Genomic DNA, 17,677 nt, shown 5'->3' with positions numbered 1-17,677 from the left:
AATATAAATTAATCAGAACTTTACAACGAATATAAAAAAACTTCTCACCTAGGATTAGAGTTATAGCTGCCGTCTTTTGCCATGAAGGCGGCGGCTGTTGTGGTCACACAAAATTTAGTTAGGCCAAGCAAATAACTATAGTAAAAGTAACTTACTATAGTTAAAATTATTTATTCAATCAATCAGGGATCGTTTGGTTTAGCGAGGAGTTATGCATTGTTGTTTTAATTCACATAGTATCAATAGTCTCATTTTTATTTCACATTTTCTTTTGTATAATAAAGTAACACATAAATTTTGGCACAACATATGTTAATATTATTTGTGGAAAAAGAAAAAATGGGAGCCAAATGTTATACTTTATGTGAAAATTATATCTTCCAGCAAACCAACCAAACGACCCCTCGTAATTTCTAAGTAAAGGTGGATCGGCACTTAATAACTTGCAGATTTTTCTTAGGTTTTTTTTATTACATTGCAGAGGAGGAGGGATGATATGCTACTAATAATGTTTGAACCCTTCATTTAATCGTGACAGACGAAAGACTCACTAAATGATCTAGTTCACTGACTCAAGCGCAGGCTGATTCTAGTTGATAGATGAAAATCTTACATCCAAATGCCCCTCGAGGTAAAAAATAATACTCCAATCAATTCTTGTATAAATTTCAAGTGCTAGTATATGAACTTCTTCTAGACACTCATTATATTTTGTCACCTGGTAACATATCAATTAACTCTATTTGAGGTCAACTGAAAATTTTCTTATTTTAACATATTAAAACACTGGCAAATTAATTAGTCAATTGAAAAGTACTTATCGGTTTATCATGTTTATTTAAAGACTCAAGTTTAACATATTTATTTGATTATTTTTCCCTCATTTATGTGTTAAGATATGATCTTCTTTATTCTTTTCTATAAAAAGATATAATCTCCCTTCGTTAAATATTTACTCTATTGAGGTGTTTGTAGTTCAAAAACAATTATTAGTTAGTAGTAAAGGTAAAATGGAAAAAAATAATTAATTTTTTCCTAAACTTATAAAATGATGAATAATTTGAGACAACTATTTTTAGAAATTCAACTAATTTGAGACAGAGGGAGTGTAAAAGAGGGATTAATGAGCTTAAGTTTTTTCTGCAAGTCGTTGCAATACATTTTGCTAATAATCACGGATACTTTCAAAGTATGCTGTTTTTCCTTTCTTCTGTATAGATATATACCAATTGAAATCACAGCTATTTTCACTTATCTTGAAAAAAGTTTGCAGCTTCTATTGTTTTTTGTAAAAAATTTACTCGAACATTTTGGTGAAGGAGTTATAAATTGCTTTACTGGATTAAGAGGACCTATAACTTGTGCTTAGCTGTTATTATCCTGTTGTTTCCAGGTGGTAAATATAGTCATTCATAATTGACTTTTCCACAGTGGATGTTTTTGAGTGATGAGCTTTTGTAACTGTTTGTATGCATCCTTGGTGACTTGAATGGCGCTAGCCAGAATATACAATACTTACACACTGATTATGTATATTACATATATATTTGTGTATACAATATGTATATCATATGTATACTTGATATAAAAACCTATTTCATTTGCTCGCTATTATTCTTTTGAGCGGCCCAAAAATGTAATTATCCCCTCTTTTTTGTTGGTTATGTTTTAGGTGACGGTTTTGTTTGGAGAGACTGGATCAGGAAAGAGTACACCATTAGCGCAATTCCTTGCTGATTCAGGAATAGCTGGAAATGGTTCTATGATTTGCACTCAGCCTCGGAAACTCACTGCCAACTCTTTAGCAAGTCGAGTTAGAGAGGAAAGCCAGGGGTGCTACGACGATAATTCGATCACCTGTCAACAGTTTGATTCAAAGATAAGTTTTATCACAGGTCACTGCCTATTACAGCACTATATGGATTACAAGACTTTGTCCAAGATTTCATGCATCATAGTCGACGAGGCACATGAAAGAAGCTTAAACACCGATCTTATTTTAGCGTTGATAAAGAAACTACTTGATCAGAGGATTGATCTGAGGCTTATTATTATGTCTGCCACAGTCGATGCAAACCAGCTCGCTGATTACTTCCTTGGTTGTCGAACTTTCCATGTTGCCGGTAGAACTTTTCCTGTTGATATTAAGTATGTGCCCTGTGAATCTGATGGAACCTCTTATGTCTATGGTGTTATCAAAATGGTGACTGATATACATAGGAGTGAGGGAGAGGGAGCTATTTTAGCCTTTTTGACATCTCAGAGTGAAGTTGAGTTTGCTTGTGAGAAGTTTCAAGCATCTCTGGTTGTTGTTTTACCTAATTACCTTTGCATGGCAAATTATCATATGATGAACAAAACAGAGTGTTTCTTCATTATCCAGGGAGGAGAAAGGTTATATTCACCACAAATGTTGCTGAGACATCACTCTCAATTCCCGGTGTCAAATATATTGTTGATTCTGGCATGGTTAAAGAAAGCAGGTCTTTTTTATTTTTCTTATTATGATTTTTTTTTTTTTTTAACAACAACATACTCAGTGTAAACAATTTTTTTTTTTTTTTTTTGAAGCAGGTTTGAACCTGGCACTGGCATGAATACTCTCAGGATATGCAGTGTGAGCCAAAGTTCTGCGAACCAAAGAGCTGGTCGTGCACGGAGAACTGAACCTGGAAAATGCTATACGCTGTACTCTCAAAGTGATTTCGAGGGTATGCCACGTCATCAGGAACCTGAAATTCGCAAAGTTCATCTTGGTCTTGCAGTGATGAGAATTCTTGCTTTAGGTATCAAGAATGTACAGGATTTTGATTTTGTTGATGCACCTAGCCCCAAAGCTATTGAGATGGCCACTCGAAATCTGGTTCAGCTAGGAGCTGTTACACAAAGAGAAGATGACGATACATATGAATTAACTGCACAAGGACTTAAACTGGTCAAGTTGGGTTATGAACCTCGGTTGGGAAAAATGATCCTCAGTTGCTTTGATCAATGTTTGAGTAAAGAAGGTGTTGTGCTTGCTGCCGTTACGGCGAATTGTAGTAGCATTTTCTGTAGGGTCGGTTCTAAAGGAGACAAGCTAAAGTCTGATCGCCGTAAGGTGAAATTCTGCCATCCGAACGGTGACCTCTTTACTTTACTATCTGTTTACAGGGAATGGGAGATGGTGCCTGGAGACAGTGGCGGACCCAGGATTTTACACAAGCGGGTTCAATTACGACGTAATAAATGAGGATTGATAACCAATAGTTTAAGCAGCGTTAAGCAGAACAATCCCCCCCCCCCCCCCCCCCCCCCCCGCCCTTTTTTGGTTAATAATGTAATCTCAAAATAGACTTATTTTAAACTCAACCCTCAATTTTTTTTAAAACAACTTGAGAAAAAAAAATTACAAAGAACCTATTACTTTTTTTTTTAAGAAAAACTATCTAATTAAAAGAGTTTTACTTCAACAAGAATTAAAAAATCTATTAACTCTATGTAATTTAACAAAATTCATTCATAATGACCAATTTTGTTATTTACGAACAAAAGACGATACAAAAAAGTTGTAAACTAAAAAACTAATATAAACTGATTAACTATATTAAAATAAACTATATATAATTTCAACAAATATAGTTGCATCTTTTAGCAAAAAAACTATAAAAGAGAGTATCAAAATTCATTTTATAAAATTTTAATTTCTTTAAGGTAAAATAGATTTTATATAATTATTTTTTATTGAATTTGAGTAAGAAAACAAAATATAAAAGGTGACATTGGAAAAAAAGAAAGACAATATAAAGGCTAGCTAGTTGACCACCAATCAACATTAACTGACTTTTGTTGGCCAATACTTTGATCTTTGTAGCATAGCAGGAAAATTGGCCAAAAGTAACAAAATACAACATGCAGCGTGTCTAAAGAGGTTCGATCCCGCATTCTGAAGGTGTATTTGAACCCACTTGACCGCTGCGCCAGAGCCAAGCTTTGTGTCTAGTGGATTCAAAAGGTTTCATATATTAAAATGTGATGATGATTTTCCCTACATAAACAGTAGATTTACAGACCAAGTGGGTTCAATTGAATCCACTTGGCAACACGTGGGTCCGCCCCTGCCTGGAGAAAAGAACAACTGGTGTTGGGATAATAGTATCAATGCCAAATCCATGAAGAGATGCGAGGAGACTGTACTGGAAATAGTAGCCTGCCTTAAAAACGAGCTAAATATGATCGTCGCCAGTTACTGGAGCTGGCATCCTCGAGTGCATGCCGAGCATGACGAAGTACTGAAAAACATAATTATTTCTTCACTTGCGGAAAATGTTGCTATGTACTCAGGTAAGGTGTCAAACGGACGGGTTGGGTTAAATTTGGGCGGGTCGGGCTGAATTTGGGCGGGTCAAAATAGGCCGAGTTACGCAAAAGTCACTTGGGCTGAAATGGGCTAAAAAGTAAGTCATAACTTAATCCCTCAATTCTTACTAAGTTTTTATTTCTTTGTTTGTTCTTTTATAAATTTTGTAGCACCTAATTAAAAAAAATCCCTTTATTATGGCTATTGGCTGTATAGAACATATCAAATAAAAACTGTCTTTTTGAAAATATTTTGACAAGATTTCTCATGGATCAACTTGGGCTATATATCAGCCCAACTTTTTTTTTGGTAACTAAGTTTTTATATTAATCACCAAAGTGAGTCCTTAATAACAAAGCTGGGCATAGCTACATACAACTTGCCGTTCTAAATAAACACTTGAGCCAGAAGCTAAAATTTGAAACTAAGTACTAGGGGCCTAATTCTGGTTGGGGCTCGAACACAGGTGACATAGGCAATCTCCTTTGCAACAATATTCCATTCCTGGCTCCTTTTCTCAAAGATTCGTCTATTTCGTTCCATCCATATGCCATACACAGTCTCAGAGTAAATCATTCTGAAAACTTCTGCACGTTGAGAGTTTCCCTTTGAGTTTGCAATCATCCATGTAATGTGCTGCTCCCAAGTTGCAAATATGCAGGGCAGCAGTCCCATCCAGTGCTCCATTTTACTCTATATATTCCTAGTATATTCACAGTGCACATACAAGTGCTCCTTAGACTCAGCACGCTGATGGCATAATCCACACTCCGAATCTACTTGAACTCCCCATTTCATCAATCTATCAGAGGTTGTCATCCTTCCTAGCATGAGCAACCAGGTAGTGAATCTTGCTTTAGGTCTTGCTGCATTCTTATACATGATAGCTTTCCATGGAACTCTAAGTAGAGGAGGCATTAACTGATAATATATCTGTTGTATCAAGCTTTTCCCGCTACTGATGTTCTGCAGTTGATGAACCCCATCTTTACACTCAAAGATCTTCCTTAGTAACCAGCATGCCTGTTTTGGCACCTGGATATCGTCTATCAACTGATCTTTGACATAGTAGATATGAACCCATCGAATCCATAGCTTATCCTGTTTGTGAGCTATGTCCCAAAATGTCTTAGTTAAAGCTGCCTTATTCCACAAAACAACATTAGTGAGATTAAGCCCACCCGTACATTTTGGAGTACACACAGACTCCCATGCTACCAGTGCCCTTTTGGTAATGGTTCCAGTCCATGACCATAAAAAGCTCCTGCAGTGAGCATCAATGAGGTATAGGATCTTGGCTGGAATGGAGAAGAGTTGAGCCCAGTATGATTGAATCCCAAAGAGAATTGACTGGATTAGTTGAGCCCTGCCTGCATAGGACAAGTGCTTTGCAGTCCATGATGAGATTCTAGAAGTGATCTTGTCCACGAGGGGTTGCCATTGGAGTAAAGAGATCTTCTTAGTTGCAAGTGGTACTCCTAAGCACTTAAATGGAAGTTCCCCATAACTATATCCTAGGTGTTGCAATATCTTGTTCTGTTCTAGTGTCGTCAGTCCACCAAAATAGACAGCACTTTTGCCAAGATTGGCTTGCAGTCCTGAACTCTAAGAAAACTCAGTGAAACACTGGTGTAAAGTAATGACAGATTTTGCATCACCCCTGGCAAATAGAAGTAAGTCATCCGCAAAGCATAGATGGCTAATGTTGAGTTTAGCACATCTAGGGTGAAAATGAAATGACTTGACTTCAGGTAGGCCATAAAGTTGTCTACTGAGATACTCATTCCTATGGCAAACAGAAAGGGGGACATGGGATCCCCTTGTCTAAGTCCCTTGGCTGCTTCAAATGGTTTAGTTGGCTCACCATTTATGAGAAAGCTATAGCTCACTGTTTGCACACACTCCATAGTCCATCCAATGAATTGCTCAGGAAACCCAATTTCAGTCATAACTTGCTTCAAATATATACATTCCAAAGAGTCATAGGCTTTTTGGAGATCAATTTTAATCATACACCTTGGAGATATATCTTTCCTTTTATAACCTTTTATTAACTCATGAGCCAGAATAATGTTGTCCCCTATTTTCCTGCTAGGTATAAAACCTGCCTGTGCTTTACAGATTAGCCCAACTTTTTGATGGGCTGAAATGGGTGGGTCAATGACCAACCCAAACTTTGGCGGGTTGGGCGGGTCATATTTTCATGGGCTAATTTTGTTACCCCTGTACTCAGGTTATGATCAGCTTGGTTACGAGGTTGCGCTAACCGGGAAGTCTGTGGGGCAATTTGCAGAATTGCCCTTCTTTTGGGGTGATCTTTAAATTTTGCCCCTCATATTTGAAATCTTTAAATTTTTCTTTCGGCTAAAATTCATGGGTTCCAGGTTCGAACCCCAAATTTAAAAAAAAAATCGTAAGGCAGAGCTTAAATTTCGCTATGCCCCCACCGGCATACACTTGTGAAGGAATTACCAAAGTTATGTCGGACCCGGCATACTTAGCATAAGTATGCCAGGTCCGGCATAACTTTGGTAATTCCTTCACAACTTTATGTCGGGTCCGGCATAAAAATTTGCCCATTAAAAGTATGCCCCACCGGCATAAACTTGTTAAGGAATTACCAAAGTTATGCCCGATCCGGCATACTTATGCCAAGTTTGCCCATAAGGCATGAGTATGCCGGGTCCGGCATAAATTTGGTAATTCCTTAACAAGAGTATGCCGGATCCGTCATACACGCGACCCAAACCTTGCCTTGCAATTTTTTTTTTAATTTATGCTTGAACGGGGGTTCGAACTCAGAACCTCATGATTTCTGCGTGAACGCTCAGAGTTGCAATGCGAAGGGCAAAAATTAAAGACCAGCAATATGAGGGGCATAATTTAAAGACCACAAATATGAGGGGCAAAATTTAAAGACCACCCCAAAAGAAGGGCAATCCGCGCAAAAAAATGAAGTCTGTGCAACTACATCGTTCCTGTTCACTTTTGAATTTTGGCGAACGACCACGTTGGGTAGTTTTTGGGGAAGTCCTCGCAGCCCAGCAAATGTATAGCTTTTGTATATTACTTATAAATATACATATTGTATACGCACAATTATAATACACATATAATATACATAATTAATGTGTAAGTTTTGTATATTTTGGCTAGCGGCAGTAATTAATTTTGGCCGAGGGGCCAAAAATGAAAGAACCCCTTTATTTATTCATCATTTACTGGAGTCTACTGGCTATTTCTGTGTCAAACTAGGAAGTGCTGAATTTGGTTTTAAACTGAACCTGTGATTGTTTTTGCAGATGTGGAGTGCAAGTTAGAGAGAAATGATAACGGTTCCTATATAGTTAAGATATCTGCCACTGCCACCAAAGTTGTGGTAGAGACGAGAAGGTCCTTGGAGCAACTTATGAAAGGAAAGATTGTAGATCACGTGGACATTACTCCGACTATTGTTCAACTTCTGTTCTCTCGAGAAGGAAGTAACATTATGAACATGATTCAGAAGGAAACAGGAACTTGTATTCTCTTTGACAAGCATAACTTGCTTGTAAGAATCTTTGGTTCTTCAGACAATGTTGTAAATATGGCTCAGCAGAGATTTATTGATTCCCTTCTGGCATTACATGAAAGTAAACAACTTGAAGTGCATCTTCGTGGACGACTTTTGCCTCCTGACCTGATGAAAAGAGTTGTTCAGACGTTTGGACCAGATCTTAGTGCGCTTAAAGAAAAGGTGCCTGGAGCAGAATTCTCTCTGAACACAAAGCGTCATTGCATCTGTATCAATGGTACTAAAAACTTGAAGCAAAAAGTTGAGGAAATAATCTGCGAAATTGCTCAAAGAAGTTTTCCAACTCAAACGACGGGAGATGAGGCGGACTGTCCTGTTTGCTTGTGTGATTTGGAGGATCCTTATAGACTTGAAGCTTGTGTCCATGCGTTCTGTCGGTCATGTTTGCTAGAGCAATGCAAGTCCGCAATCAAAAGCCGGGAAGGTTTCCCCTTGTGTTGTATGCATCAAGGTTGCCGGGAACCCATTTTGCTCGCTGACTTGAAGTCTCTATTGTCGAGTGAGAAGTTGGAAGAACTTTTCAGGGCTTCTTTGGGAGCTTTTGTGGCAGCCAACGGGGTAGTTATCGCTTTTGTCCCTCACCAGACTGCCCTTCAGTTTATTGTGTTGCAGATTCCAATATGGTTGGTTCACCGCCATTTGTCTGTGGTGCATGCTACGTGGAGACGTGTACGAGATGCCACCTGGAGTATCATCCGTACTCATGTGAGACGTACAAGGAGTTCAAAGGCAATCCGGATTCCTCTCTAATGGAATGGTCCAAGGGGAAAGACAATGTAAAGAAATGTCCGGTGTGCAGCTTTACAATCGAGAAGGTGGATGGCTGCAATCATATCGAGTGTAGGTGCGGGAAACATGTTTGCTGGGCTTGTTCGCGGTTCTTCGACAGCAGTGATAATTGCTATGACCATTTGAGGTCTGTTCACCGCTCCATTACATGGGAAAATAGGGAATCATAGTTTATGTAAGCGCATTCATGTATATATTTGTGCTTTTATGTCTGTACATATCTATGTTTATATAGTAGACCCCCTCTTATGTGTCCCTGCTATTTGCTCCTGTATGTATACACACACAGAGACATCCATATATTTGTCTGTCTTCAGAACCTTTGATGTTGCTTGTGAATAGTTAAATTGGCCATATTACAATAGTATAAAGTTTCTGTCTCATTTGTGGAATTTGGTTAATTCTGTTTTTTCCAACATCATAGTACTATAATATCAACTGCAAAACAAAGTGTTACTATGCACATCTCATTTGTGTGAGAGAAGGAAAAACAATTCAGAATATTAATTAAAAAAAAAAAAACAAAAGGGGAAAGAAAATCAATCTGTCACAGCTCAAGCCCACGACACATATTGTCCATTTTGGCCCAACAGGTCTCATGGATTTGTCCCTCGGGCAACACCATCATTGAGCCCAAAAGCGCGCGTACCATGTGAATTTGTGTTATACCTTATAAATTTCTTTGCTTTTCTTTCCTATTCTGATGTGAGATTCGCCTAGAGTATGATGTGCCAATCTAGAAGCCTGTTAGACAATCAAAGCAGGTATCTGCAGCCAATTGCAGCTATGCCTAAACAAAAAGCAATTGCCATAAACCATGTTATACCATTTGTACCATTTTCATCTTCTTTTGTCCTATGCCATGTTTCAACATGTTCATGTTGTTGCTGCTGCTGTTGCTTTTGTGTTTTTAACTGCAGGATTTGTAACTCAAGAACTTTAATCCAGTTCTTATAAGCAATCGATCGCGCTGATTCTTCAAGCATCAAATTCGAAAGAGCTTCCTTCTCCTTATGCAATGCAAGGTACTTCCTCTCTGCCTCTCTTGCTCGTGTTTGTGATCGTCTCAACGCCTTTAAAAGCTCTAATCTATCACTCCCCTCTTCTTGTTTAAGCTCGATATTCACCCCCTCGTGTTCCTCCTCCATCCTCCTCCACACGTTATCATTCATCGGTGATAGCACCGACTTATCTGGACCAGAAAATACCTTCAAAGGTGGAGGCAAGTCACAATTCTGCATAAGATCAATACTACTAGTTTTTTGTTTTTGGCCAAATACATAACTCATATTCATCTCATCTTTGATCATCAACCCCATAGGACTTAACTTCTGGTTATTCATCAACCAACTAGCCATCATCCCAACTTCTTGATTTTGGTTATTTTTGCAAAATTATATGTCAATAAATCAAGAAAGGGATGAAAGGGAAGTTGGTAGATGGTTGTTGTTGGATATAGGGGATTGTCAAAATGATCAAGAAAGTGAAAAAGAAAGGCCATAAGATTAAGATTTCTGATTGGTTGATAGGATTGGTGGGGCCCAATTTCTGGTTAAGAGGCACAATCTGGTTGGTTGGAGAACGTTTTAGTTTTCTAACATATAGTAGTATTTAATATATGATGCGTGTAAGAATAAAGAAAGGGGTTGGTGGGTGGGGTGTGGGGAGAAATTCTTTGCGTCTGAATATAACTAAAGATATAATACATACATAAAATTAAAGTCAATATATTATATTTGCTTTTGAAGGAAAAATAGATTCTATTTGCTCCTCCATTTGTCCTTAGTTAAAGAAAGATCAAGCTTCTAATTAAGAAGTGTTCATTTTAAGTTAATTATCTGTTAACCACAACCTTTAAACACAAGGTTTAAGAAAGAACAAAGATATAAAATCATGTTGTTGATCAAACACACATATGGGATAGTTATTTTAGAGGCAAGGGCAAGAAAATGGTTATTTCAAGATATCAGGTAATGACCTTTCAGAATTTCGAATGATATAAAAAGATATGGAATTATGAAGAAAACGGAAAAAAGAAAATGAGTACAAAGGAGTGACAGAAATTAAGTTCTCGTATTTGTAACTTTCTTGAAGTTTATAACATTGAGTTGATTAATTGTACGGATGTAGTAACTCAGTTGGTTGAAACTTTCACATTGTTGATGAGGAATTAACCAACATATTTAATTTCGGCTTGAAGTTAATAAAGTATGCAACTTATCTTGCAATTAATTAATTTTTTCCATTTCTGTTAGAGCGTTGAAGGACAATCAATAGTTGAAGAGTAAAGTCATTACCTAAGAATATATGCAAATAAGCTCATATTTAATAAGAATCTTCAATAGTTAGGTTCTGAAATATTGTAGAAACAATATTTGATTCTAATAAGTATTAAGTACTCGCATTATATAAAATGATTAAACAAAATAGAGCAGTAACACCTTACGGGCAATGAGACTAATTGTGTCACACAAGCTAAGGCCACCAACATCTCTTATATTTTCACTTTAAGGTAAAATAATTTTTAAAAAAATATTACCAACTATAAAAGTATATATATTTTTGAACCGATTAAAAAAAAAGAAATATTCACTTGAATAATTCTTGGTTTATAATTTATTAATAAGTGATGATTAGGGTGCCTGATGATGCACATAAAAAATCGGTCCACTATAATTTTAATGGGTCCTGCTTTGATATCACGTAAAGAAATAAATCATGGGCATAACTCAATTCAAAAAGCTAGTTCATGAAGGGAGGATTTCCCAAATCCGTCCGGAGACCACACATCCCTAGGGATGTGCATTATTCAGATTAAACCGAAAAACCAAATCGAACCAAACCGAATTTTAATTTGGATTGGTTTTTCGATTTTTTGGTTTGGTTTCGGATTGAGAATTAAAAAGTTTGATTTTTTTGATTCGGTTTCGGATTTAGAAAAATAAAAATCAAAAAAATCGAATTATTACTTAAGGGAGTTTGAGTTTGAGTGATTTACCACTTTTAATCTTTTCTTACTTAGTGACGGGTTTCTATTAGGATATAAAATGACTTATTCTCAATCTTCAGGTTATAAACACGAATTTATATACTTTTAAATATTGTGTTTTTAAAGGTTTACCCGTGGTTAGATTAAAAAACATATTTAAGAAATTTGATATGATTAGTTCTCATTATCTATTATATATTTTTTTGTCATTCAAATATAACTATTTGATTATGTTAATTAGCTCATATGACGCAACCGAATAACCAAATCAAGAAAAATCGAACTGAAAAGAAAATAACCGAACCAAACAAAACTTATTTTGGTTCGAATTTGATTGAACTTTTTAGAAACCGAATAACGTAAAACCGAACAGAAAAATCTAATGCACAACCTTACACATCCCTGTTCATATGATGCGGGACTCTTCAAATGCATGTAGTATTTGTGATGATATGTCAAGGTTTAACTACCAGAAAATTGCTAATTTTCAATGGAACGTTTGTCGAAATTTGCATCGTCGGTAAACTTGTCAGATAACGTTATCGACTAGTCAAAGTAACATGATTTTCATTTTCTCTAAAACTAATTAACTAAAAAGTAAAATATTTTGAGTTGAGTAGCAACGGTACCTCCTTTGTAGTCCATAAATGAGATATATCTAGGTTGGAAGCTTTGAACATTTCAGAGTTTAGGCAAGTTAATTATCCATGCCTAAAAAGAAAAGAAAAAGTTTGATAACCTGCTAGAGTCCAAGAATTTATTTTAAAATTAAGAAAGGATACCTACTTTGTCGTCCTTAAACGTGAGGTTAATTAAAGCTTTGAACACTTCGGAACTTCGGAGAAGTTATCCATGGTTAAAATTAAGGTCAAACCCATCGACAGACTCTTGTGGTCGTCTACTTCTTTTACTTGAGAACCTAAAGTGAACCTTGTTCCATTTAAACACTTCAGGTGGGTCATTCCTATTCCACTTAGACATTTTTTACACCGTTATCAGAGCAAAACCAATACCAAAGGGGGCGCCACCTCATTGCACATCCAACCAACCCAAAAGCCCCAATTTTTAACGGTCAAAACTCCACGAATTTACAAATTAGTTAATTTACAATTAAAATGAGTTGATACAATTTAATTGAGTTGACACAATTTAAATGAGTTGACACAATTTAATTGGCTACTTAATCCACGTAGGAGACGACTGGTGTTGGTTTTGCTCCGATAACGGTGCAAAAAGTGTCTAAGTGGAATAGGAATGACCCACCTGAAGTGTCTAAATGGAACAAGGGCCACTTTTAAGTGCTCAAGTGAAAGAAGTGGATGAAAGAAGTGGATGATCACATGTGTTTGTTGATGGGTTTGGCCTAAAATTAAAAAGAAATAAAGTTGATAATCTGCCATACTCCAAGTATTATTTGTTACAGTACGTAACTGTTTTGATTTTATATAAATAAAAAGACCGATTCTTTTCTCGGTTAATCTCAACCTCGTGACACACCTTGACATCCCATAGGACCTTTTAACATTTCACTCATATTTTAGCTTCCTAATAGGTGATGCTACTTCATTTTGTCGAAATAATAACTAATTTCACATATTATCTTTTTAGAAGAAAAAAAGATGTATACATGATAAACCGACATTAGTTGAATATAATGCAAAATAAATATCAAGTTGAAACAAAAGATAGTTTTAGAGCCACTACAATCTCAGATCTAATTCTACATATAAGTCAAGCTATGAAAATGAGTCCATGCCACTTGCTCAAAATTTTGCGTTAGCTTGTTAGGAGTTAGTGTAAGAAGTACAGTGTACCAAGTCGCATAAGTATATATAATCGTCGTATAATTCTGATGTCATGTTTGGTTGGCGCTATTAAATAATAACCACATTATGTAATGGGGAAACTATGTACTATTATTTATGCATGATAGAATATTGAATAAAAGTACTTGTATTAATAATATGAGGATTAAGTTATTTAAAGACAAAAATTTACCTTTTAAAGTAAATAATTCACCTATAACATTCCCTTTATTGTTAACCATCGCATAACGGTCTCCGTATTGTTAATCCTCATAGAAACAATCTCTGTATTATAATCCCCGCATGATTAGTAAGTGAATCAAATGACCTTTGATAGTGTAGAGAAATTTAAAGTTTTGTTTCACTTGTTATAGCATGTTTCTTACTTTATTTTTCAAGTCACCAATTTTACTTATTTAATTAGTTATCTACAATTACCTTATAAATAACCAATTAATATAATTTTTTGCACTACAATATATAGAAGTTAAGCTCAATTTCACTTTACTAGTTTCCTAATGGGATTATGGTATCTCACAAGCTTCCTTTGGATATTAGCTCATTCCATGAAGTAACACTAGCGTTGTGTAAGAAGATATACACAAAAAAACCTCAATCAATTTTGTTGTTTTTCCACTTTAGTCGTCTCTTGGACTTTTGTGTCATGTAAGGCCCCACAATTTTTATTAACGCGTATAACACGTAAAAGTCCTCATTGACTTGTCACAAAAACTCCAAAACAAGGAAATTTCTAGTAAATTTCCCCTTATCCCTTCATCCTAGGTTCCTAGCCAAAACCAAGGGAAAATCTTAGCAAATATCAGTGTACATGAGATGTAGCAGAGTGGGAAAAAACAAATCAAGAAAAAGGTTCCAATTTTTTCTTGTTTTTTCCATCTTCCCTGAATATCCAAGAAAAAAGATTACCATTTTTCATAGTTTCTTGAAAATTTTAAGGTATTGTGGAATCCAAGAAAAGGGACATCATATTCTTGGTTTCTTGTTACCTTAAAAGGTATTGTTTTCTTCGTTCTGTTTTATTTGATGGCTTTTTTCAATAGAAAGATGCTAGAAGTTATATTCAAACCCATTCCATTAGAAAACCCTCCATTTGTTCCAGATACAAGTGATGATTGTCCTGATGATCATTGTGTTGAATCTGTTCCTAATGATGACCCTTTCTTTACCCTTCCTCCTCCTCCTCCTCCTCCTATACCTGGTGCTACAAGTGAAAAATATCATATGCCCTTTTATTTTATCTTAATGCTTTGTGTTCTTGGAGCTGTTTTTGTGTTCATTTGTTACATGGTTATACTTAAGAGGAAGAGGTCCAATTCAAGAAATAGGAGAAATCTTTCACAATTGGATGAAAATAGAGACGATTTTGTTATAGATGAAAATCATGGGCCAGTTATGGATCATCCAATTTGGTACATACGTACTATTGGACTTTCACAAGATGTCATTGATTCAATTTCAGTGTTTAAGTACAAGAAAGATGAATATTTGATTGAAGGGACTGATTGTTCTGTTTGTTTGACTGAGTTTGAGGAAGATGAGAGTTTAAGGTTGTTGCCTAAATGTAGTCATGCTTTCCATATCCCTTGTATTGATACTTGGTTAAGGTCACACAAGAATTGCCCGTTGTGTCGCGCTCCTATAGTTTCCAATATGGATAATATCCCACAATTGAGCAATTTTGTGGAAGTTGTATCAATCACAAATATAGGTGATGACTCTAGTCCAAATGAAGTCAATCAATCGGAGAATAATGGAAGGCATAATGTTGATCAACTGGAAAATCTTGAATTGGATGAAGAGGGAAATGATGAAATGAGGCGTGGAGTTGAAAATCTTGATGCCTTGTCAAACGAGGAGGAGAGAACTATGGACCTATTGATGAAAATTCCACGTGTTCTTGATGGAAGGAAGAAAGGGGTTCGTGTTTTTAGCGATTTAGCTGAGCATAGAGTGAAAGTGATCAACAATGAACTTCAGCCAGCACGAAGATCGGTCTCAATGGATTCTTCTGCTGCTCAAGAGATTCACCTCGCGATGAATGAGATGAATTCAGGAACAATTGAAGGGTGTTCGAGTTCAAAGAGAGGAGATAGAAGTTCAAGTTTGTATAAATCAATGAAGAGTTCTTCCTTTGGACGTTCACTGCAAAAAGTTCCTATTAGTATGAAGAGGTCTTTTTCTACTAGTGGAAAGTGTTCATTGCCCACAACTAGCAAGATTCAAGATCTAAGACAAACAATGTAAGAACATTTCATTTTGGTTCTTGATTCTTCAACTGGGGTTCAACATTTTCCTATATTTATTTGAACCGTGTATGAAAATATAAGTGTAAAAGTAATGTTCCACATAAAGGACTTGGAAACAACTGAATTGTGCTATAATTCACTGGTTGCACAAGCTACTAAATGTTGCATATTCCTTCTTTCTAAAAGGATGTTTGAGTTTATTAAGTCAATGTCGTGATGAATAATGTAGCAACAGACAGGAAATATTTATGCATACCCGGTGTTAACAACAATCCAATGCGTACGTGACATGTAGCTTTACATGTAACGAGACTATCAATTTGATGCATGAATTTCACCAAATGTTGGATGAAGTGCGTAATTCTTTGGAGCAATTGTTATTCGTGATAAATATTGTGATTGTCAAATCGCAATCACAACATAGTTTTTTGGAAGAATGAAGTAGAGTCTGAAAACTTAAATTGTATAACTTTTACACTATTAGTTTTATCAATGAGTAAAATCTTTTATCCATTGATAGAGAAAATACAACGTTTAAAATATGTATCTCTAGATGCATTTAAATTTCTTGAAAATTGTAAAATTGATAGAAACATAAGAGTATTATGCTGAAACATCTCAATGTCAAAAGAGTATACATAAATTGGGACACAGAAGCAAAGCATATTGCTAAGCAAAGAAATAAAAGTTGGAAGCGCCCCGCTAAGTGAAGTGTTAGGATCGTTGAAAGTAGCCCATGTTGTGAGCCCAAATGATATCATTGTCCATGGCCCAATTAGCTAACCCGTTTAATTAAAGTAATGGGTTCCAAATAGCTGGCAAAGTCATGAATTGAGCAAGTTATGTTGTGCATCATTATTTAGCCCAAAATGAGTGGTGCAGCTTGACCCAACTAAATTTGGATGGGCTATGACACAACCCTTTTATTGAATCTTTTTTTTGCACGGATTGGCCTTCCTTTGGGGGTGGTCATTAATTTTTGTCCTTCTAATTGGTGGTCTTTAAGTTTTTCTCTTTGCCTAACACCTCGAAATTGTGGATTCGAATCCCAATTCAGTAAAAAAAAAAAATCGCAAGGCAGAATTTGCAAAATTCTTCCTCAAATTCTGCCTTGCAAATCTGTCCATGCAAAGGCAGAATTTCTGCCTGAAGGGCAAAATTTAAAGACCACCATTTTGAGGGGTAAAAATTAAAGACCACCCCCAGCGAATGCCAATCCTGCAAATTGCCCTTATTGAGTTACCCGTTTTAACATGTCCAACTTTAGCCTAATCTCGCTCCTTTGATATTTTCACACCCTTTTTTCTACCTTTTTACCTTTTTATACGAAAATGAGATGAAATATGGTATTTCTCTAAGTACAAAGGGTTTTCAATTTTGAAAGTGACGAAACTGATATTGGAAAACGGTTTCAAAATCGGAATCGTCACTTAGCATTGGGTTGCAGTGTGCCGACATTTGAAAACAAAATACCCTTTCAAATAACAAGTTGATTCCTTTAATGGTAAGCAACTAAAAATTCAGATTAGGAGATTTAGTTGACTAGGGAAGGTGTTAGGCACCCTCGGATCTAGTCTCATAACATAGTCACTTACATTGAATTTAAACTGCTTTTAAGACTAACTCGGTTGTGACAAAACACAAAAAAGGCGTACACACAAAAGAACACAGAAAGAGTTAAAAATGTCAAAAATTATTACAGTCCAAAAATAAAAAATTCGGAAATATAAATCTAAATTATCCTATCCATGCATTCCGTCATCCCGAGTCTTGTTACGAACAACTTTCAAATACAAGGTACTTCAGGGCAGTTCCCTGGGTGAATATATGGGTTCTCCGAGGCATTTTCCCAGCAAATGAGTACATTAGATTTTTGAAAAGTGAACAAATAAAACAAAAAAAGCTATCCTATGC

The 17,677-nt window shown here is 36.0% G+C and overlaps 3 protein-coding genes across 3 annotated transcripts; 2 read left to right on the top strand and 1 right to left on the bottom strand.

Annotated features, from left to right (window-relative positions):
• The first annotated feature begins 619 nt into the window (after positions 1-619).
• Positions 620-9,270, top strand: LOC132612644 (ATP-dependent RNA helicase DEAH11, chloroplastic-like). Its single transcript, XM_060326759.1, is given in 8 exon segments — positions 620-631; positions 1,673-2,320; positions 2,323-2,483; positions 2,575-3,179; positions 4,108-4,323; positions 6,573-6,650; positions 7,642-8,466; positions 8,469-9,270. Coding segments are annotated over 8 exon segments (2,949 nt in total). The 3' UTR covers positions 8,873-9,270.
• A 187-nt stretch (positions 9,271-9,457) lies between these two features.
• Positions 9,458-10,060, bottom strand: LOC132612643 (uncharacterized). The gene has a single exon (XM_060326758.1). The coding sequence runs from the start codon at positions 10,058-10,060 to the stop codon at positions 9,458-9,460; it is 603 nt and encodes a 200-aa protein (XP_060182741.1).
• A 4,175-nt stretch (positions 10,061-14,235) lies between these two features.
• LOC132612638 (RING-H2 finger protein ATL52-like) lies at positions 14,236-15,967 on the top strand. The gene has a single exon (XM_060326753.1). The coding sequence runs from the start codon at positions 14,541-14,543 to the stop codon at positions 15,759-15,761; it is 1,221 nt and encodes a 406-aa protein (XP_060182736.1). The 5' UTR covers positions 14,236-14,540; the 3' UTR covers positions 15,762-15,967.
• Positions 15,968-17,677: the final 1,710 nt, after the last annotated feature.

This window comes from Lycium barbarum, chromosome 10 (assembly GCF_019175385.1).
Source record: "Lycium barbarum isolate Lr01 chromosome 10, ASM1917538v2, whole genome shotgun sequence".
NCBI classification, from domain to species: domain Eukaryota; kingdom Viridiplantae; phylum Streptophyta; class Magnoliopsida; order Solanales; family Solanaceae; genus Lycium; species Lycium barbarum.
This window is presented reverse-complemented; position numbering and strand designations above follow the sequence as displayed.